This window comes from Lissotriton helveticus, chromosome 10, assembly GCF_964261635.1.
Source record: "Lissotriton helveticus chromosome 10, aLisHel1.1, whole genome shotgun sequence".
Lineage (NCBI taxonomy): Eukaryota > Metazoa > Chordata > Amphibia > Caudata > Salamandridae > Lissotriton > Lissotriton helveticus.
In genome coordinates, this window is record NC_136071.1 from 418133588 (window position 1) to 418155066 (window position 21479).

General features: G+C 43.7%; 1 protein-coding gene across 1 annotated transcript in view; it reads right to left on the minus strand.

The window, feature by feature from the left end:
• The window catches only part of PGAP6 (post-GPI attachment to proteins 6), a 500899-nt gene that overhangs the window by 159255 nt on the left and 320165 nt on the right, over positions 1-21479 (minus strand). The window contains exon 8 of the mRNA XM_078662901.1: positions 5367-5490. Coding sequence (XP_078519027.1) covers positions 5367-5490 — 124 coding nt within the window. The remainder of the gene's footprint in view (positions 1-5366; positions 5491-21479) is intronic.

The window sequence follows — 21479 nt, forward strand, 5'->3', positions numbered from 1 at the left end:
GCCCACCACTCCCCCCTTCAGATGCGGGCTGGTCATGTTTCGATCATAGAAGAAACCTGTTGGGCCGGTGGCAGGGTCACTGGGCCAGAGAGGTGAGGGCTCTGGATATCCGAGCCCCTCCCGGGAGCATCAGAGCACGGGGGCACGTACCGCCTGGGGCATCACCAGGGAATACACGGTTTGTCTCAGATTCCGGCAGAGTACTGTAAAGCAGGACGCATCCCGTGCTCAGAGCTCACCAATGCGTGTCCTGCTTCTAGAATCCAGGACGATGCCCCCTGCGTTCACAGCTTTTCTAGATAAGAAATCACACAGCTGTATGTATCCTGCTTTCACAATTCACCCTGCAGCCAGTATCCATCCAGATATCAAATTCCACATATGCCGTGTTCAGAAAACGCACATGCAACTAGCGATCAGGACCAGTCCATGTGTGCCCCTACTCTCACAAGTAGCCCAAAAGTGCAAAATATAACTCGCCGTTAGAGCGTGTGCATTTGTTTCCTGCCTTTGAGCTGCTGTGTTGTGTTCAGGACATGGTCTCCGTGCTCGGAATCTGCCCAGAGGTCCTCTGATTTAGAAGGCCCCAGAGGTGCACAGCTTAAAGAACTACCCCGGGGCGCCTTTTCCCTAGAACCGCCCACTCTGATTCACGCCCAAAACTTCCCTCTTGCGTTCCTACCTGCCCGAAGAGTTTAGTTAAACAAGCATTGGGTAGGCTCACGCAGGAGTCTGTAAGCCCCGTCCTTTTCGGATTGAGGGGCGTGTTTTTCTAGTAGAGAAAGAAACGAAAACAAGCATTGGCATAGCCAATAGCTCACGCCTTTGGGACCGTATAAGTGTTAAAATAAAATTTGCTAGACACGGCAGAAATAATTGCATGTACTAAGATCAATCTCTCCCCATCAGCTCGCGTTTGTCATGTGCAAAACTGTTAATTGTTACGCTGTGCAAAGTCCGCTTGGGAAACGGTGTCTGTCATTAACTTAGATGAATCTGTGAAACACTCAACCCCTACATGAGTTTCTTACTGAAAGATAAATGGGCAATGCAGGCGTTTATTTTTTATTTAATAAAATGTTGACAGTGACGTGCACGTTTGAAGAGGCTCCTCCCTAGTTTCATTAATTAGCAGTTTTGCCTGACACACTGAAGGGCAGACTGGGTGGATGTGCTGATAGAAGTTAGCTAATTAGCAGCAGTAAACAAACTCCTGTAAGAGCACAAAACAAAACAAGAGCGGGGTATGGCTGCAGAAAAGGAGCGTGTTTTGGATTTCCAATTAACAGCATCAGGATTGAACCGAGGGCACGGTTTACATAGGGTACACAGAGGGTTCGATAGGCTAAGACACACAGCTCTGCATTCAGCCCTCTGAGCCTGACAAGGAACAAGTGGAGACATAATGTACTACTTCGGAGAAAACTTGCTCCTCATTACTGATCATAAGTACTTTAACATTTAATGAGCTTTCCTTAGCAGCTGCCTAGAAAACCTATGATGGTTCACGATATATCTGAACCATTTCCCAATTAAATACGTTAGCTGTCCCAATTTATAATGAGGCAATGGAGTCGGACATCAAACGCCCATGACTGTGGTAAAGCAGTCCTGACGTGCACGCTAGGTGAAAAAGCAGTAAGTGGACTTGTTTGGAAACATGTACTAGAACTTCTATTAGTCCACAGACCAGTTCTGAACATCAGCTCCGTCAAAACTCCAAACACAAAGCATTTACGAGCAAGCCGACGGTCGAAGCGCCATCTGCTTTACCTCAAAAGCTGCTTGGTTGCAGATGCACACCAAATCCAGTGTGTCCTCTCCCCGAGTTCGTTTGCAGAGAAAGTTATCCTCGGGCCAAAAGTGAAAAACACCACTCTGACAGGAGGGGAAGGATTGAGAGAAAAGATTCAGAGTAAACGGAAGGGCTGCGTATGCAGTTCGGTACCTTTCATAAACATTGTAGAACAAGCCGAGGCAGCATGGCCGCTGGAGAGGGAAGGAGGGGTGGGGGCCCGGGGGAGCGGCAGAGCGCGATGGAGGAGAGCTGCGGCAGAGGGAGGGGGGGGGGGGGAGCGAGACATCCGGAAGCAAGCCGCGGGGGGCTGCGGGGGAGAGCGGGACCGGAACGCGGGGGTCTTCAGAGGGGACCGGGAGCGGCAACAGAGACATTACCAATGACGAAAAAACAGGCCTGTAAAAAAAAAAAGGAAACGCCCACTATGGCCCACCTCTGCATGACGAAACAAAGGGGGCGGGGCTTAGAAAACACAGAAACGCCCACGAATCTGCTCCCAGAATGATTGACACATATCTCTTCCACTCTTCCAATGGCTAGCCTCCATTTATGGAGCTAGCCAATGGAAGGGAGAGGCGGGTTCAACCCCAGTAACTGAAAGACAAAATTTCTCGAGCTGCGCGACACTGCTGCGCAGTGTACGCCAGTCGAGACCTAAAAACAGGAGGGTGAAGGCAAAAGGTTTAGGGGTGACCCTGCAGAGAAGGTCACATCCAACAGTGTGGAACTTGCACAATCCGTCATAAATACTTAGTGATAAATAAACATTAGTGGAATGGTTACATCATATTTACTGGGGCACTCATTACAAACCAAAAACAAACTGAGTAATAAGGGAACAATATTGGCAAAGACCCTACACCAAATATTTTTTTGCTATATTACTGATAAGACCAGTCGCAAATGGGATGAGAAGTTAGAGGAGGACCTCTTTGGATGGAAAATGTTTATGCAAATGTTGATATGACTATGCACAATATACCCACTGCGAGGTAAATAATATCAGTAACTTGATAGGGTTGGTATGCGAAGAGGACAATTAATATGCATGTTGGGGTATAAAGTACCAAAGCAGGGGTGTAGCTCAGTCAGTGAGGTTTGGGGGGTGTGAATCTCAAATTTCTCAACTAACAAAAGTGAGTTGTAGGGTGGAGGAGTGAGATGACCAAGATTCGGGATCAACTGTTTTCTTGAGTAGCAGAATCAGTACTGATTTGCATTAGGTAGAACTAAGTCTAAAGTGGCACAGTGGGCAAAATGTGATGGGTCAGATTGCTACCCCGTTGCGAATATCACATTTTGGGTGTTTGATGCCAGTTTTATGCCTGGTAACCTGAGACTGGCCCAGCTTTCCAAGTCTACTACTGACAATGTTTATGATTTCCAAAAAGCAGTAGATTAGTACCTATACAAGGATTAGTTATGTGGGTGAAGATTTACAATTTTTTGGTAAACCTTTTGGGTGTTTGATTGCCAGTATTAAGCCTGGAAACCTGGGACTACCACAGCTTTCCAAGTCTACTACTACCAATGTTTGTGAATTCCAAAAAGCAGTAGATTTGTACCTATACAAGCAGTAATTGCTGTGGGTGCAGATTTACCATTTTTGGGTAAACCAGAATATGGGCCTATTCACAAAGGTAACTTAAACGTTTGAGCACGTTTACTATTTTTTGACTATTTACAACATCAGAGTGTAAATCTACATCAAAAGTGTAACTTGCATGCGCTCACCAAATTGAAGGGCCTGGGGGATATTCACAAACTGCATTTTGTAGTACTTTTTGTAGAACTACAATAGTATTACAAACATGCTACGAAATGCTATTCACAACCTGCACTTCTAAAGTTCTACTGCAAAAAAACAGGGGTGGTTTAGAAGTGCAGTATGTGAATAGCATTTTATAGTATGTTTGTACTACTACTACAGTACTATAAAATGGACTACAAAATGCAGTTTGCAAAAAGGCCTTAGGCCCTTCACGTAAACCCTGAAGTATTCATGTAAACCCTTAACGTGGCCTAGATTGCTACTGTAGATTGAGCTACATTTCAGTCCATTAAATCAATCGTAAGAGGTGCTTGTACAGCACACATCCTGAACTCAAGTATTTAAAAGTGCTCTCATATGTGATAGTAAAGTAAAAGGAGGCTCTGAAATAAAATGTTTAAATAGGATCTCACAATTTGGACAGGAAGGAAAGCTGGTATTGATTCACGGTTATCTGGTTTCACATTTTAAAATGTAGCCACCAAATGCATAGTCCTCTCTCTCCTGTTTTACAGCAGGTCACTGTATAGTTTTGCATTCTTGACCCACAATGAGAAACCAACACTGATATAGCAGACCAAATTCAGGGTTCTGTGACCCAACTACCAGGCCAATAATGCATTTATTTGGGGAGTGTCACACCTCAAACGTCCCCCGTAAAGATACTCCCATGAATAAAATATTATTGGATTCAAGCAAGCCGGGCTGAAGACGGCTCGAATGCCAGAAACCGGTCCTCTGAAGCTTGTTTCCGGTCCAGAGAAGACATGGCTTGGCAGTTCGGGCTGGACTGTTCCCATGAGGCACAGGGTCAGACTGATTTGCATATAGCCATATCTGAACTGGGGTGGCAAAGTGGGCTAAAGAACGGTGATGGATTAAACCCAGATCTTTTGACTGGGTTTGAGTGTTTGATTGATTCAGATGTTCCGTCCATCACCACCCCCTTTTGTACCGCTAAAATATTAGATGGGGCATCTTCTTGATGGTGGAAGCCCTGCACTGGGGACACATTACAGAACTATCATTTGTGTTAAGCCATATTGATGGGACACTAGTTTCCAACTACCCATATAAAGCTATGTTTGTGTGAGAATATCGCAATTTTATGCTTTTTTATTAATGTTTCTAGGTGTAACATGCCTTTGTTGACGCCTGAAAACTAAATAAAGGCTGTTTATAAAAAACGTGAGTGTTCATTTCTGTGAGGTGCTAAATACATTTATACGAGTCTGTGAAACAAAGTAAACCCTGTTAACTGTAAGTACATAACCCTGCTCACAATTCACAGAGGAGTCCAGGCATAACTTTCCACAGGCCGCTAATGGATCTAAGACATGTCCTGTAGGACTGTGAATTCAGGGACTTCCTGTTGCATACTAATTATGCCCGTTTGAGATATTTCTCACAATTACTGGACATAGAAATAGGACTGCGCACACAGATTTGGGGGCGGGGATCCTTACTTTGGGTATACAGTTTTTTTTTTAAAACAAGGACATTAAAGAAACTTTACACGGACATATCTTCTCTTTTGTATGTTCAGGACTACTTTAATTGGGAAGGTGCAGGACACCGAGGAAGTTTCAGACAGTATAAGAGCAAAGCATGATACAGTACGGTGCCAAAGAGAAAACCACATAAAGACAATTATGTTTTATTGTTATGTGCTTTTAAGATATTTCTATATCGAAATAAAGCTTTGTACTACGACAATTATGTTTACATTTAGCAATCCAAGTGCCAGAATCGGACCGCCCTGTTATGTATAAAGATCAGCAGCCACAAAACACTAACCTTCGGTTCTTGGGGCAGAAGACTTGTATAGTTAAATACCACATGCCAGTCTCCGGGAAGGGGAGGCCATGGATTGACTCAGTGACGCTGGTATTCAAGTTGAAAGGATATCCCTGAAAAAAAGCTTGAAATATAAAAGGAAATGAGAGTTGTGGTTAAGAACACAGATAACAAGCCAGCGATGGAATCAGTTGGTAAAATGGAGCAGTACTCTTCACAGATGAGACAAAAATTGCACGTCCTCCCAACCTCCCCGAATATCCTTCACAGTTTTATTTTGGTACACATTACATCTATCCTTTAAAGGGTAGTTGTTGCTCTTCAATTAATTCATTTAGCTTCACACACATATTTAATTTCCCTCTTACTCACTGCCTTTCATGCAACTACACAGAATGACATATTCCACTGATTTGGCAAGGACTTCCTTCCTTACAAATGATTTGATAAATCTTAGCACATTACTCTTTTTTTAAGGCTTCAGCAGCTACAGAAGTATGAAATGTAATCTTTGAGAAGCACTAATACAGCATAAAACTGAGCAGCGATGCCGTTGTTGGAGTTTAATGCTAAAATTCAGGAAACTAATCATGAAAGAGAGAATCGGGCACCCATTTTAAGTTTCACGGACACAGCGCTATGCTTGTGAAATCTCTTGTATTCATTATATCTTAAAAGGGTGCTCTTATCACTTACCAGAACCGAATTACTGTGTTCAGTCACTTTTGTGTGGAACTTTTTTGTTGTTATCTTCCCCCTGGCTGCATGCATTATGATACTTCCACAAGAGTGGTTCACGCTGTTTAAGCCCAATTCACTGTCAAGATAAGATCTCTTTCCAGAGGAAAGGCAGACAGCTTCTAACAGTAAGCTGGAGTGCTTGATTTGTGTTACTTAGATGTGTAGAGCAGATGTTTTTGCCTTGGAAAGTTTGTGGCATTTCCTATTCATGCCTCAGTATATTTCTTTGCACTTTGTAGGCATTATCAGATAGATTTTCCAACTTAATCTATTTGATTATTATGATCAAATTCTAAAGGTTGTAATAAACACTGTGTTACAAATAAAGTTGATATACAAGAGCTATGCTATATTTTACTACTAAACAGGCAGCCAAACGTGCAGTTACCTTGCAGACAATGGGGTCATAATTTGAATGGTGCAGCAGGTGCAGTAGTACCGGGACCAAACGTGTCAGAACTTGTCAAAGCACATAATATTGCTATATTTGACTACTAAACAGGCAGTCAACATTGCAGTTACGAGACTTGATTTGAATGGTACCGCAGATGCAGTGGCACCTGGCCAAAAGCTCAAGTGACCCCACTAAACCCAGATTATTGCTAAACTTTAAAACTAAACAGGCAGTCAAAAGTGCAGTTACCTTGCAGATAACAGGTTCATGATTTCAATTGTGCAGCGACGCCAGGACCAAAATCTCTAGGCACCCCACTAAACACATAACATTTCTAAATTTTACTACTAAACAGTCAGTCACAATTACAGTTAAAAGGGGCTTCGTTTAAATGGTGCAGCAGGTTTGGTGACACCAGGGCCAAAAGTTCTATTACCTCCACTAAACACTGAATATTGCTATATTGTACTACTAAATAGGCAGTCACAAGTGCAATTATCTTGCAGGCAACAGGGTAGTTATTTGAATGGTGCAGCAGGTGCAGTGGCACCAGGCCCACCGTTTAATCAGAACTTCTCTAAACACCTAATAATGCTACATTTTGCAACTAAACAGGCAGGCAGAAGTGTAGTTATCTGTCAGGCACTAGGCTCATGATGTAAAAGAAGGTGGAGAAGGTGCAGTAGACATGGCAAAAAAAATGTCAGAACGCCTCTAAACACATATTATTGCTATATTTAAGCACTAGGGTCATGATTTGAATGGTGCAGAGACACTATAACCCTAAACACCTAAAATTGCTATATTTTACTACTAAACAGGCAGTCACAAGTGCAGTTACCTTGAAGGCAACTGGGTCGTGATATGAATGTTGCAGCAGGTGCAGTTGAACCGGGCCCAAACATTGTCAGAACACCTCAAAACAGCTAATAGTACTATATTCTACTACTATAATACAGCCAGACACAATCGCACTTACCTTGCAGTTAAAAGGGCCTTGATTTAAATGGTGCGGCAGGTACAGTGGCAAAAAGTTCTCATAACTCCTCTAAATCTAATAATGCTATATTTTACTACTAAACAGGCAGTCAGAAGTGAGGAAATCTAGCAGGCACTAGGGCCATGATTTCAATTGTGCTGCAGGTGCAGTGGCACGGGGCCAAAATGTGTCAGAACTCCTCTATACATCAAATATTGTTATATTTAGCTACTAAATAAGCAATCACAAGTGCAGTTACCTTGCAGACACTAGGGTCATGATTTCAATGGTGCAGCAGGAGCAGTGAAACCGGGGCTCAAAGCTTTAGGATCCCCTCTAAACACCAAATCTTCCAATATTTTACTTCTGAACAGGCAGTTGTGGAAAAGTGTAGTATTTTACTTAGCATAAGCGACAGCCATTTTGGCTGTGGGGTCCATTTAGTTTCCTTCGTAATTCTTCCTTCCTCTGCTGCTCGTCTTTTTCACTCTGCTCGTGTTATCTATTTTAGTGGACTTCCTGACTCAGCTAAAGCAATGTACATTCTGGGGGTTTGTAGCTGCCAGTGCACCTGGTCTCAGATGTTAACTGTCACCCATTTACTGCTGCCATAAGCATTTCTGCTCCCCCTCCCACTTTGCTGACCAAGTGGTTATTCATCTGCCCTCAGACTATTTTAGATACTTCTGTGCCCTGTACTCAGAAGGATGTCCATGCACTGATTGGCCTTACTTCTTTTTGTAGGCAGTGGATCCCCAGTTTTTCGCACATTATTAAACCTTTGTTGGCCCTTTTGACTAAAAGACACTTCAATGCCTTTCCCATGGACTTCTGAATGTCAGAATGCCTTCCAATAGTCATGCCAAGCTCTTTGTTCTGCACCAGTATTAGGAACTCCAGACTACACCCACTAACAAGAGCATATGAGCGTAGTAGAGACTCACTTGTCAATATTTTTATCGACAGCCAGTACGCATTCGGGGTGACACACAATATCGGTTGCTTGTGGAAAGAAAGGGGTTTCCTAACCTCACATGAAACACAGATGGTGCATGGAGAATTAGTGTATAATCTTCTCACGGCCCTAATCTATCCTAAGAAAGTGGCAATTGATAAATGTAGTGCACACAAGAAAGTGACTGATAAAATAGGAGCTGGTAATGCCTTTTGAAATCACACAGCCCGTGAGACCGCAATGCAGCAAAGTACCACCTCCATGTATGTGGTGAAGTCACAATCTGAACATTGGCATGATTCCAGGCAGGAAGTGCTGGACAAGCAACAATCTGCCTCTGCTGATGAACTAGATCAATGGTCTAAGGAGGGAACACTGGATGATGAGGACTATTGGAGGAATAAAGATATGACCAAATGGAAGTTACCCCCAGCCTATGTATATATCCCTTGATTCACACGGCACATGGGCCGGCACATGTTGGTGCATCCTCAATAGCAAAACAACTCATGCAAGTTTGGGATAATCCTGATATTGACGGTACTACTCAAAACCACATACACAATCTGGCCTTACACCGCATGAAACTTTTAGGCAGGCCCATGAATATTTGGGGGGTCCCTAAGCTTCGCCCTATACATGATTTTCCCCACGTATTGATGAGTGACTATTTCTCCCAGTTAACTGACAGCTTGTCTTCTATTTATCGGCAGGTACAGGAAGCTCTTCCAGACAGGTCGCAAGGTGATGGACACAATTTGCGCCCTGGCGACCAGGTGATGATCAAACTCTTTCAGCGGGTGAATTGCTTGGAACCTCACTGGCGTGGCCCAGAGCAGGTCCTCCTTGCTTCCAGAACTGCAGTGTGAGTGACCAGCAGGAAGAACTGGGTGCATGTTACACAGTGCAAGAAAGTTCCGTTTGCCTTGGTGGAACCTAAAGCGCTGAGAGATCAAGCGACATTCCGATTACCGAGAAAGGGCGGGCTGCGTCACCTGAAAGACCTGAGGAAGTCTTCCCGGACCACACAATCCCTGGTACATCTAGATATCTTCTTCGATCCAGGAAGAGACAGTTCATCGCAGAAAGAGACTGTTTGAGCCAATGTGCTGGGGGGTTAAAGACGGACTACCAAGGGGGGTAGCCTAACAGTGACTACTCGCCTTAACGTTAGTGAAGAAACCAACGCCTGCCCAGGACCTTAGAGCACCATATGTTCTGTTGTTTACCGACGAGATGAACATGCATGAGGAGAAGAAATCGAATGCTTAAAAAATCTGTAGCAAATACACATTGTTAGCTATTGGACTAACTTTGACTGTTGTCATCATTGCTGTAATAATGTGGGTTACAGAGGAAGTAGCTCCGGCTCAAAACTTACTGACTGCTACTACTCCTGTCCCCACCGATCATTATTATTTCACTTTTACTTATCATGAAAAGAAGCAATGAATGTCATATCGCAATAACACTTTCATACAAATATTGCATCATACTCATAATGTTATGAACACTACCAACTGCTGGATATGTGGAAGGATGCCAGGTCATCAGAAGGGAGGAACGCCTTTCATTCCCTTGCCATTCTAGCATAATGGCTCCTGTAGAGCCTGGTTTGCACTGTTGTAGGCCTCTGAAATTGCTAATATTACTCTAGCTGATGTAGGAGGACTTAATGCAAAACTTAATAAAGTTTGTTACCCCGATGAGGAAGGGGACCCACAAGCCAAAGGAACTGTATCGGAAATGGAGGAGTATCGCAAAGGAAATTCCTAAACGCGTTATGTTTTCCCCAACACTCGAATGGCCAAGGGTAACGGGCCTTCTGTTATCGCTGTTACTAGAGCCCGAGCAAATCTTTATGTAAGCTGTTTTGGTAGTATCACAGTGGGAAAAAGTGACTGTACTACAGTATTGAACATTACTGGCAATGCTTTGTTCCCTCTGTAGTTCCACTTCTACTACCTGCCTACCATCTAAAACGAATGTCCAAAATGTAAATGCCTGTTTAGCAATAGACCAAGAAGTCAGAGATATGATGCTAATTGATATACATGATATATATTTTTATAATAATCAGTTTATTGGCAAAACAAAAAAAACAAGGCATCAATTCAAGGCATCAGCATGTACATACCTAGCGCAGGATCAAAGGCAGATAAGTATAAGTGGCACATGTCTAATAATACAGTTAGAGACTAAAGCCTGGCAGTACAACCATTCCATACCTAATTAATAGATCTTGTGGCCATATCCCCCTCAGGTGTCCACCGTTCCCCAGTCAACTGAGTAATCAGCCCCAGAGCTCACTCCACCATGGCCTCGGTGTACACTATTCGAATCAGGTGTGCCATTCGGAGGGGCAGTAGGCCTATCGTTGGGCATCTAAATATGTGTCGTACGGCTGTCCTCCCCCGTCGCTGTTGCCGCAACCTCCTCGTCTTGGGTCTCGCGTGGGGGCTCTCTAGTCAAGAAAAGGGACCAGAAATTCTTAGGTCTGTTGCGTGGGGGTAGCAATTAGCTATATAGCTCTGTTTGGGTGCTACAATAGAGCATTTCTTTTGTCCACTGTGTCAGTGTGGGAGTTGGACCTTGCAGCCAACAGAGGGCCACACATCTTCTGGATGTCAAGAACTTCCGCTAGCCCATACATGACCCTGGAGTAAGAAGCGCGCTCGTTAGTAGTACAACCAAGGGGTGAAAGGAGTCCCAATACAGATGAAATAGCAAGGCCACAGCCTTCTAGACGATCATCATACCAATTTTCCTGGTGGCATGATTGCCCAATCTCATCACCCTCATTGTAATCATTGTCCAAATCTGCGCAAAATAAGGAATGCAAAGTAAAGGCCCTTCCTTGTGAGGGTGACAAGTTAAGTGGGGGAGGAGGCACTTTTTGATGGAATCAGAGCGCAGCCTCTGTTGAGGTCGGAACTGTGTCAACTCACAGTCAGATAGCACAATGGGCACCTCATCTAAAGTCATCATCGGCATAGAGGCTCCAGGAACTACCGTGGAGTGTGGCACCAGAGGCAGAGCTGAAATCTAAGCCAAAGGAAGCCCAGTGGTAGATTTGGAGGGTCCAAATGGCGCAGAGGGCAAACCTGCCAGCTGTGCCCCAGATGGAGGGCTTCTCGGCTGCTTGGGGACTGAAGGCGCTCCAATGGGAGTCAGTAAGGATCAGAAGAGTCAGAGCATGGCCTCGCAGAACTCTTATGTGCCTTGGTGTTGCAGAGAGCCCGAGAAACTTGGGTTGTGCCAAGGCAAGTTGTGGATTACTCTCCAATGTCGATTGCCTTTAGAAGCAAGATCAAGAGGTATGATGACACCTTAGTACCTTATCAGGAGTATATGACTGTCGGAAAGGGGCCAAGAATGTTTCCAGTTTTTTTCTTCGACTTACCCGAAGACTTGGGGTGCAATGATGACTGAAACCTAGGAATGACTCCTGTGACTTCTAGACCGGGACTACCCTTCGACTTGCACCAGTCTCATTGCAAAGCCTTACGATGCGTGGCAACAGAGTTTCCCTCTGCGGTCTTGTATGGTCTTTGGGTTTAATAAAAATTAAGATTTATGAAAACCACTGCCGCGTTAGCTAATTTCTCAAGAAAGCTTGGTAGACGACCACCTCTAGAGCGATTACACATTTATTGGGCAAAATGCATCTCTACTGCTATAAACGGTGCAGGTGTCAGGGGCTATGCAGCCTCACAGCCCCTACAGCTAGTTAAGAACATTTTTTTAAAATTTCTGCTGGCAGACCCCAGCAGTACATCTTATATTTGTCATTCTGAGCTAGGGATGCCATATATATCTGATCTTATAAAAAGAGAACCTGTTTTGTTAAGGCACAGGATCTGGATCACAACAAAAAACACTTTTAATCGAGATATTCTAACTGATAGTCTCAAGCTAGAGCGGGTTTTTACCATACCATGGTTAAAATATATCAAAAAAATTATGAAAAATCTTAGGCATCCTGAATATAATGACGGCCCTAATACAATGATCACCGTCCCTAGAAAAGATCTTAAAGGAAACTGCATGGCGCTTTTAGAAACAATTGGATTTCCCATAGAAATAGTGAAACCAACGGTACTGGCGAATTAAATGATATTAACCACCTATAGCAGCATCCCACCCTATATTAAGAATACCCATGGCAAATACAATAGATTCCTACTGACCCGATTCAGATTTGGGATCTTTCACAGACTAATAAGTTTCCCTATTATGAACGATTGATCCAGAGACATGTGCAAGTAAGTGTCCATGTGATGATGTTCCCAACAATCAACATTACACGTTCTTGTATTTTGTACATTTTTATTGCGTACAAAGGAAAAAGGTGAATCTTACCAATACTAAAGTTACTTGGCCTTAGACAATGTCGAACCGCAAGATCACTATCTGCATTTTTAAAATATGCTATCAAATGTAGGAAAACTATTTAAATATGAATATTTCTAGAATATGACATTTCTCCTTATTTATGTGTAATAGGCAGCCATAAGAAGGTGTTAAATGATGTTGTTTTTAAAGCTGTATAGACTGTGATAATGTGTGATATTATGTGCTTTCATGACTATCTCGAAAGTAATCGAAAAAAGCTTTATTGAGTTGAATTGAGCTGTCACTGCAGGCCTTTGAGTTGTGGTTCATCCCCAGGCACCAAAGGCAAACCTGATGAGCATCTGTCACAGGTATTTGTTTACGACCATCCTTACAGGGTTAAAAACCTGTTGTTTTGGGAAGAGACATTTCTCTTGCACACTGAATTCAAAATCTCTGCGGTAAACGGGTCTCTTGAGAGACAAGGGGTAGCTCCAGATTCGCATCTGGCGAAGAGGTAAGAAAGGAACTAACGTCAGCATGCAGGAGTGGTTCTTATATAGACCCTACACATCATTTCTGGAGTGAAACAATGTCAGAGCAGCACAGTGGGCCTAGCCGGCGTGCAGAGGTACTGCTCAAAATTTTCCACATCCAATCTGATGGCTGGGGTATATTCAAAAGGGGAGGAATCTGTAGTTCGAAGTCTATCAGAAACATTTTACACAGATGAACGACACAATGCACTCACACTTATGGGATGTGGGCCTCCACGCATATCACTCAATAAGCTGCACAAGGGCGTATACCGTGGAGGTACTATGCTTCTAGATATTTGGAGAGATGACTGGGCTGCCCACCTAGTGGTTAACGAATGACTGAGCCTTCACCCTGCAGACAAGCCACCCTATTTGACATTCCCCTGGTATTTTCAGGAAGGGTTTTGAAGTAGGAATTTTGAATTGCAGAGAGTGCTGCCCTGAAGCCCAACTCTGGCCAAAAAAAACTAGGTATACCACAAAGTTTCATGGAAAATCACACCCTGGGACAACTACCTCTTGAAAGAGGTTGTGATACTACTGGAATTCCAACACTGAGACAACATAGGCATATCAAAGATCTGCAACATGAGGGCGATTTAGGTATTAAACCATACAAGGACCTCTAGTGGACTTCGTATGGGATAACTGAGGTGTTCAAATACCTGAAATTAAGACAGTCATTACACTAATATAAGGACTGATTAGATGACAAACATAAATGCTACCCTCTCCCTGAGAATTGAGTAATTTCTGAATCCAGATCAGTTAAGAGGATATCACTGATTTAGAAGATGCTAATAAATAATGCCCCCGACTATATGGGACTAGTGACAGACAGGTGGATGAGAAATTTCAGAGAATGGATGATACGGGGTTGAGAGGACGAGTTATGGGCACCCAGAATTGTTACAATAAAGGTTTGGTTCCACCTGATTCAAATTAAACTGCTAAGTAGAACATAATATAGTTGTGTGCAAACAGACCTACTACAAACAGACATATATGGAGCTTTTTTTTCTTCAGAGGGTATGTTAACAATCAAATATGGTGGGCCTGCGCATCGATTAATACTATTAGGGAAAAGTAAGGAACTGCCATGTGACGGCAACCAGTGTAGAGTTCAACATAGACTTGTAACAACAAGAGAGGAAGGGAACGGAATCAACGCTCCTACTCCCCTCGAGAGAAATCGAAAAAACAACTAAGGAGCGTCATGCCAATGGAAATTAGAAAAAGAGAGCAAGCATGTAGCAACACTCACCGTCCAGGATCAACTGAGAGAGAAACCTCATTAGGTTGGTGACATGCTTCATCATCGGGCCCCACCAGGAGTGGCCGAATGCCAGCCTAGTGTGCTGCAACGCCAGGTTACTGTGGAGCTGTTTTTTTTGGGGATGCGTGAAGTGTGAATTTAGTGATTTAAAAATGTCCCAATCGTGTCAAAAAAGAGAGTTCAGCATAGATCCATAATAACATTACTGACTTATATGGAGACCTCACTGTACCCAAATATGCCAATATGTTGCGCAACGCGGAATTGGTAGTCAGGTGGGACACAGCACTCAGATGGGGGCAACTGCAAAAAGCTGGTATCAGAGAATGGTGTTCTTTCGTGGATTGCTGCATGGTAGCTGCAAAATAGAAAACCAACTAATTAGTAGCATTTGGTCGAGACCTCAGAAGAGGAATGAATGAATGTGTGTGAGCTGATAGCGAAATCGTTCACTGGGCACTCTCAAAATGTTTGTAGTGTTCCCATCAGAGTTCCATCCTGTACCGCCCTACATCATTTGGGAATATAACCAATAGCGCAAAGGGAGTGACCCAATGCACGATTTGGCACGATTGTGCCCCATTTGTCTTCTATATCCCAATGTATTTAATTACTTGGTAGGTATCAGGAGGTATCTAATAAGCAGTGCTAAATCGTGTAATAAACAAAATATATCAGAAAAGAGTGGTGTCGCTAAAAAGGGGTAAAGGAAGGGAAAAAAGTTTAATGGAAACCTTCCATTCCCGCTATTAAAAACAGTGAAAGAGGTAGTGTCAACAAATAACTACCTTGACAGTTGTAATGGTCATGGTCGACATGTTTCTGCAGTTTTACCTTGGGCCCATAGGTCACCTACTGCTTCATCAGGACCTTCAATACTACTGCTTAGCTAAGTGCATAAACAAAAGGGGGAGTGAAAAATAAATATCACCTTCAGTTCTCCTGGTTGGAAGACCCCCGGATTTCACAATGTGACACACACACCAATATGTAAAGAAAGAAGAGAAAGAGCTCATTAGCTAATTTCTCACATACAGCAAAGGTCATACAAAGTACCTCACACTGGCTGATAGTTAATTATAACAATCACAAATCTTGTTCCCTCAGAAGCGAGTCACAAAAGAGCAGAGTTACCTGTGGTAAACTACACTCACCCAATGTTCTGGAGAATGTCGCCCCACCTCACCCGGCATTAGCGCAGGTATGACAGAGCCCCGCTCTGTTTAAACAAACATAAGCAAACAAGGGGAGGGGTTAGGGGAAGCACACATAGGCTGGGATAAGCCACTAGATCCTTTAAGTCTTATTCCCAAGCAAAAAGTATCTTAACGTGAGCCACACAAGTTGACTGTTGATGTTATTGCTTGGTGTGTTTATGAAACGTTGTCCCAGGCTCGTATGCATCAAGAGGCATGCACTAATTCAATATTCGAGCCGAATTCTTTGGCACATTGTTGTTAAATCGGGCAGTCTAAAGATGCGAGCGAAAAGCACGTTTAGACTACGCATTAGCACACGTTTGTCGGCAAAAACCTTTGGGGGACCGTAAAGTGGAATCACTATCTATTTGTCAACTTACTCACCTATCCGTCGGTACTCTAGACGTCCATCTGGGCTATCTGTGGGAGGTACCGACGGGACAGGTCAGCCTGCTTTTACATGTTCCGGTGTCTCTCGAGAAAGGCAGGCGCGGCGCTCTGACGTCGATGCGCCGCGCATAGACTCATGGGTAAATTAGTTTACATGCTTCCGATCCGACCGGCAACAAGATTAAAACTATGTTCGTATAATCCTACTGGAGTCTCTCGTCCTATATATTAAAAATAGTTTCTTATTGGCTACGAATATTGAAGGATCCATAGCCCCTCGAGGGTGGTACAAAAGGCGCCTTTATGTCATCGCGCCACGCCAATTGCTCCTGGGCAATGTAGTGTTTTAGGTGTTCCATCTTACGGATCACTTATGTTAATACTGGTCCTGTCTCATTCAGTACAAATAGAAATAGTCCATTGTTGTCAGTTCCATTTGGTCTAAATCACTAAGGACACCGACCTGTCTTTTATTAAATATATGACTCATAAAGGGGATGTAATGTTACCCACTAGGAAAAGGAATGTGGACTCCATGTGACATTATAGCGACATCCAAGGAATGTCTTCATTCAGTCCTTGTTTGTCCGTCTGGAGTTTGTACACCCATTTCTGTTCACGCCGAAATAAGAAGCTTTTAATATCAGTGATATGGGTGGGTATCATAGGCTGCTCTAACACAGTCCAATGCAGATCAGTGGGAGTGTGCTTTGCCTGCAGGAAATGGTTTGTGAGTCTTGTTGATTGTCTAGAGCACCTGATCGAACTCTTATGTTCTGTAATGCGTGTCTTAACCTTTCGGGTTGTCATACCCACATATCTTTTTTTGCACGGGCAGGTGATTAAGTACACTAGGTTGGAGCTATTACAATTAGTAAATCTCTGCTGTTCCCACGGACGACCAGTACCAATGTCAATTGTCTGTGATTTGGTAGTATTAGGACACGCTGCACAATTGCCACAGGGTCACCATCCCTGTGGCAATTGTGCAGCGTGTCCTAATACTAATACTACCAAATCACAGACAATTGACATTGGTACTAATCACCTGCCCGTGCAAAAAAAGATGTGGGTATGACAACCCGAAAGGTTAAGACACGCATTACAGAACATAAGAGTTCGATCAGGTGCTCTAGACAATCAACAAGACTCACAAACCATTTCCTGCAGGCAAAGCACACTCCCACTGATCTGCATTGGACTGTGTTAGAGCAGTCTATGATACCCACCCATATCACTGATATTAAAAGCTTCTTATTTCGGCGTGAACAGAAATGGGTGTACAAACTCCAGACGGACAAACAAGGACTGAATGAAGACATTCCTTGGATGTCGCTATAATGTCACATGGAGTCCACATTCCTTTTCCTAGTGGGTAACATTACATCCCCTTTATGAGTCATAGATTTAATAAAAGACAGGTCGGTGTCCTTAGTGATTTAGACCAAATGGAACTGACAACAATGGACTATTTCTATTTGTACTGAATGAGACAGGACCAGTATTAACATAAGTGATCCGTAAGATGGAACACCTAAAACACTACATTGCCCAGGAGCAATTGGCGTGGCGCGATGACATAAAGGCGCCTTTTGTACCACCCTCGAGGGGCTATGGATCCTTCAATATTCATAGCCAATAAGAAACTATTTTTAATATATAGGACGAGAGACTCCAGTAGGATTATACGAACATAGTTTTAATCTTGTTGCCGGTCGGATCGGAAGCATGTAAACTACATTACCCATGAGTCTCTACGCGGCGCATCGACGTCAGAGCGCCGCGCCTGCCTTTCTCGAGAGACACCGGAACATGTAAAAGCAGGCTGACCTGTCCCGTCGGTACCTCCCACAGATAGCCCAGATGGACGTCTGGAGTACCCACGGATAGGTGAGTAACTTGACAAATAGATAGTGATTCCACTTTACGGTCCCCCAAAGGTTTTTGCCGACAAACGCGTGCTAGTGCGTAGTCTAAACGTGCTTTTCGCTCGCATCTTTAGACTGCCCGATTTAACAACAATGTGCCAAAGAATTCGGCTCGAATATTGAATTAGTGCATGCCTCTTGATGCATACGAGCCTGGGACCACGTTTCATAAACACACCAAGCAATAACATCAACAGTCAACTTGTGTGGCTCACGTTAAGATACTTTTTGCTTGGGAATAAGACTTAAAGGATCTAGTGGCTTATCCCAGCCTATGTGTGCTTCCCCTAACCCCTCCCCTTGTTTGCTTATGTTTGTTTAAACAGAGCGGGGCTCCGTCATACCTGCGCTAATGTCGGGTGAGGTGGGGCGACATTCTCCAGAACATTGGGTGAGTGTATTTTACCACAGGTAACTCTGCTCTCTTGTGACTCGCTTCTGAGGGAACAAGATTTGTGATTGTTATAATTAATTAGCAGCCAGTGTGAGGTACTTTGTATGACCTTTGCTGTATGTGAGAAATTAGCTAATGAGCTCTTTCTCTTCTTTCTTTACATATTGGTGTGTGTGTCACATTGTGAAATCCGGGGGTCTTCCAACCAGGAGAACTGAAGGTGATATTTATTTTTCACTCCCCCTTTTGTTTATGCACTTAGCTAAGCAGTAGTATTGAAGGTCCTGATGAAGCAGTAGGTGACCTATGGGCCCAAGGTAAAACTGCAGAAACATGTCGACCATGACCATTACAACTGTCAAGGTAGTTATTTGTTGACACTACCTCTTTCACTGTTTTTAATAGCGGGAATGGAAGGTTTCCATTAAACTTTTTTCCCTTCCTTTACCCTTTTTAGCGACACCACTCTTTTCTGATATATTTTGTTTATTACACGATTTAGCACTGCTTATTAGATACCTCCTGATACCTACCAAGTAATTAAATACATTGGGATATAGAAGACAAATGGGGCACAATCGTGCCAAATCGTGCATTGGGTCACTCCCTTTGCGCTATTGCTTATATTCCCAAATGATGTAGGGCGGTACAGGATGGAACTCTGATGGGAACACTACAAACATTTTGAGAGTGCCCAGTGAACGATTTCGCTATCAGCTCACACACATTCATTCATTCCTCTTCTGAGGTCTCGACCAAATGCTACTAATTAGTTGGTTTTCAATAGTCTTTAGGGATGTAGCATTGTAGTTGTTAAACTTTCCCTTTGACCCCCTTGCGTTAGTATTGTAGCTGCAAAATAGATACATCAAATTTGGGGTCCCTGAAGAAATGTATAAAAGTGTGGGGACAATGGCGCAAGTTCCATCGATTATCATTAACTGACGGCGGAGGGACAAGAGACTCTCACCTAAATGTAACACGGAGAAAAGAACCATCCAAATGTATGGAGAATGTAAACTGACATGCTCAATTCTGGGAATATTACAGGCCTTTTGTTTCAGACCGGTCATGCATATTTTCTTTTGTTCAAAACGTAATTAAAAGTTGATTAAAAAAAATAGTCTATCAACGCTCACTTTATGTCCTGCTGATGATGATATCCTTCCTACTGTTGCACCACTGTTGTACCGCTGATGACCACTAATGTAGAAATCTTGCCAGTTTCACCACTGCTAAACACATTATGTCAATTCTTATACCACTAAGAGGTTCAATTGAGTTCCAGGCCTCCGTCATGTATTAACTACACCTTTACTCTGCCCTCTTTCCCACAACTGCTGCTTATTGAAAATGTAAATATTTTATGCACCTTACTACTGTACTGTACTCTCTATATAGGGTTAGTCGCTGACAACTACAAAGCAATATACCTTTTAAAATCCCTTGGGTTCGCCCCGCCCGCGGTATATGGGACATTGGGAGGAGCTTCTCGGAAGAGACATCCCTGATGCAGAATGGGCGGGCCTTTGGTGGCGGGACATCACGGCGCACAACCGCTCGGTGGCTCTTCGGGAAGCCCATCTCAAAACACTGATGGATTGGTACCTCTACCCATCCAAGCTACACCGTATCGTCCCGACTTCGTCTGACCGCTGCTGGAGGGGCTGTGGTTTCTTGGGGGATTTTCGCCACATCTAGTGGGATTGCCCGATCGTTCGCCCCTACTGGGAGGAGATTTTGTCCCACCTCAAAGACATACTAGGCTATCCAGTCTCCGCTTCTCTAGAACATGTCCTCCTCGGGCTTCGTGACCCCGGTCTCGAACACCAGACGAGAGCCGACAAGCAAATACTTTGGCTCTGTCTAGGAGCGGCTAAACTCACCTTAGCGGCAGCATGGAAGAAACCAGATGCCCCAGCGATTTCTCTCTGGCACGCTCGACTGTGGAGGCTCCCGAGTGTGGAGCGGGTTGCGGACATCTTCCTGGGCAACTTTAAAAATGTCATCTTCCGCTGGGGCCCACTTGTTAGATTTCTTTCACGGGGATTGCCATCAGCAGTCTGCCCTTCTTCAGTGCGCGCGCTCCACCTGTTTCAACTCTAACTGTGCACATGATTTGTCAGTATGTATGAATGGCTGTCATCACCACGGGGGGCTGGGGTGGGTGGAGAGGGGGGGTTCTTTGTTGGTTGATCCTGAGATATGACACCCTTGGTACAAACGAAAAGACTCAGCGGTCGAGGCATTCTACTGCCTGCTATTGCTCCGGCTACCCTCCTTGATCGCCTTCAAGACATGGCCTTTGGACCTGCATGGTGCTTACCTTCTGCATTGCTGTGCCCACATGTACTCTACATCCCAGGGGTGTCGCTCACGATCTTGTTTCTTTGTATTTGTTTTGTATTCGTGAAATCAAAAATAAAAATAAAAAAAATAAAAAATCCCTTGGGTTACACAGGTGCCAACTGCAAATGTATATAACTTTTGCGTGCCACACTAATGTCATTTCTTTTCCACTTGCAGATACTAGGGACTTTCTTATCCTAAATCCATGCTGTAAAGTACTCTGTCACTCTTCAGGGTCTAGCAACACTATATCAAAAACTCTACGATAAAAATAAACTTTCATTTTGAACTAGTGCAAGACAATATTCAAAATGTTTGATTTAGCTGCTATCCAGGGCTGGGACAATCAGTTCTAGCAATACCAGAGCTATTGCGGGTCCCTAATTTCGAAGACAACGGAGGGAAGGCTATTTATTCACGGTGAAAGTTGCAGTCATGTAGAATTAGCTACCTGAATATTTGGAATCTACCACGGACGGAGTCACATTTAAAAACGAGCTGAAAATACTTGTATTCAGACTTCAGTGATGTTTGGATCCCAGCGGCCCTCTGCTCCGCTCCCTTAAAAAGCACAGGGACACTCTTCCGAGTAGCTGCACGGTATAGAAGAATCCTTCATTTATTCCCATGCAGG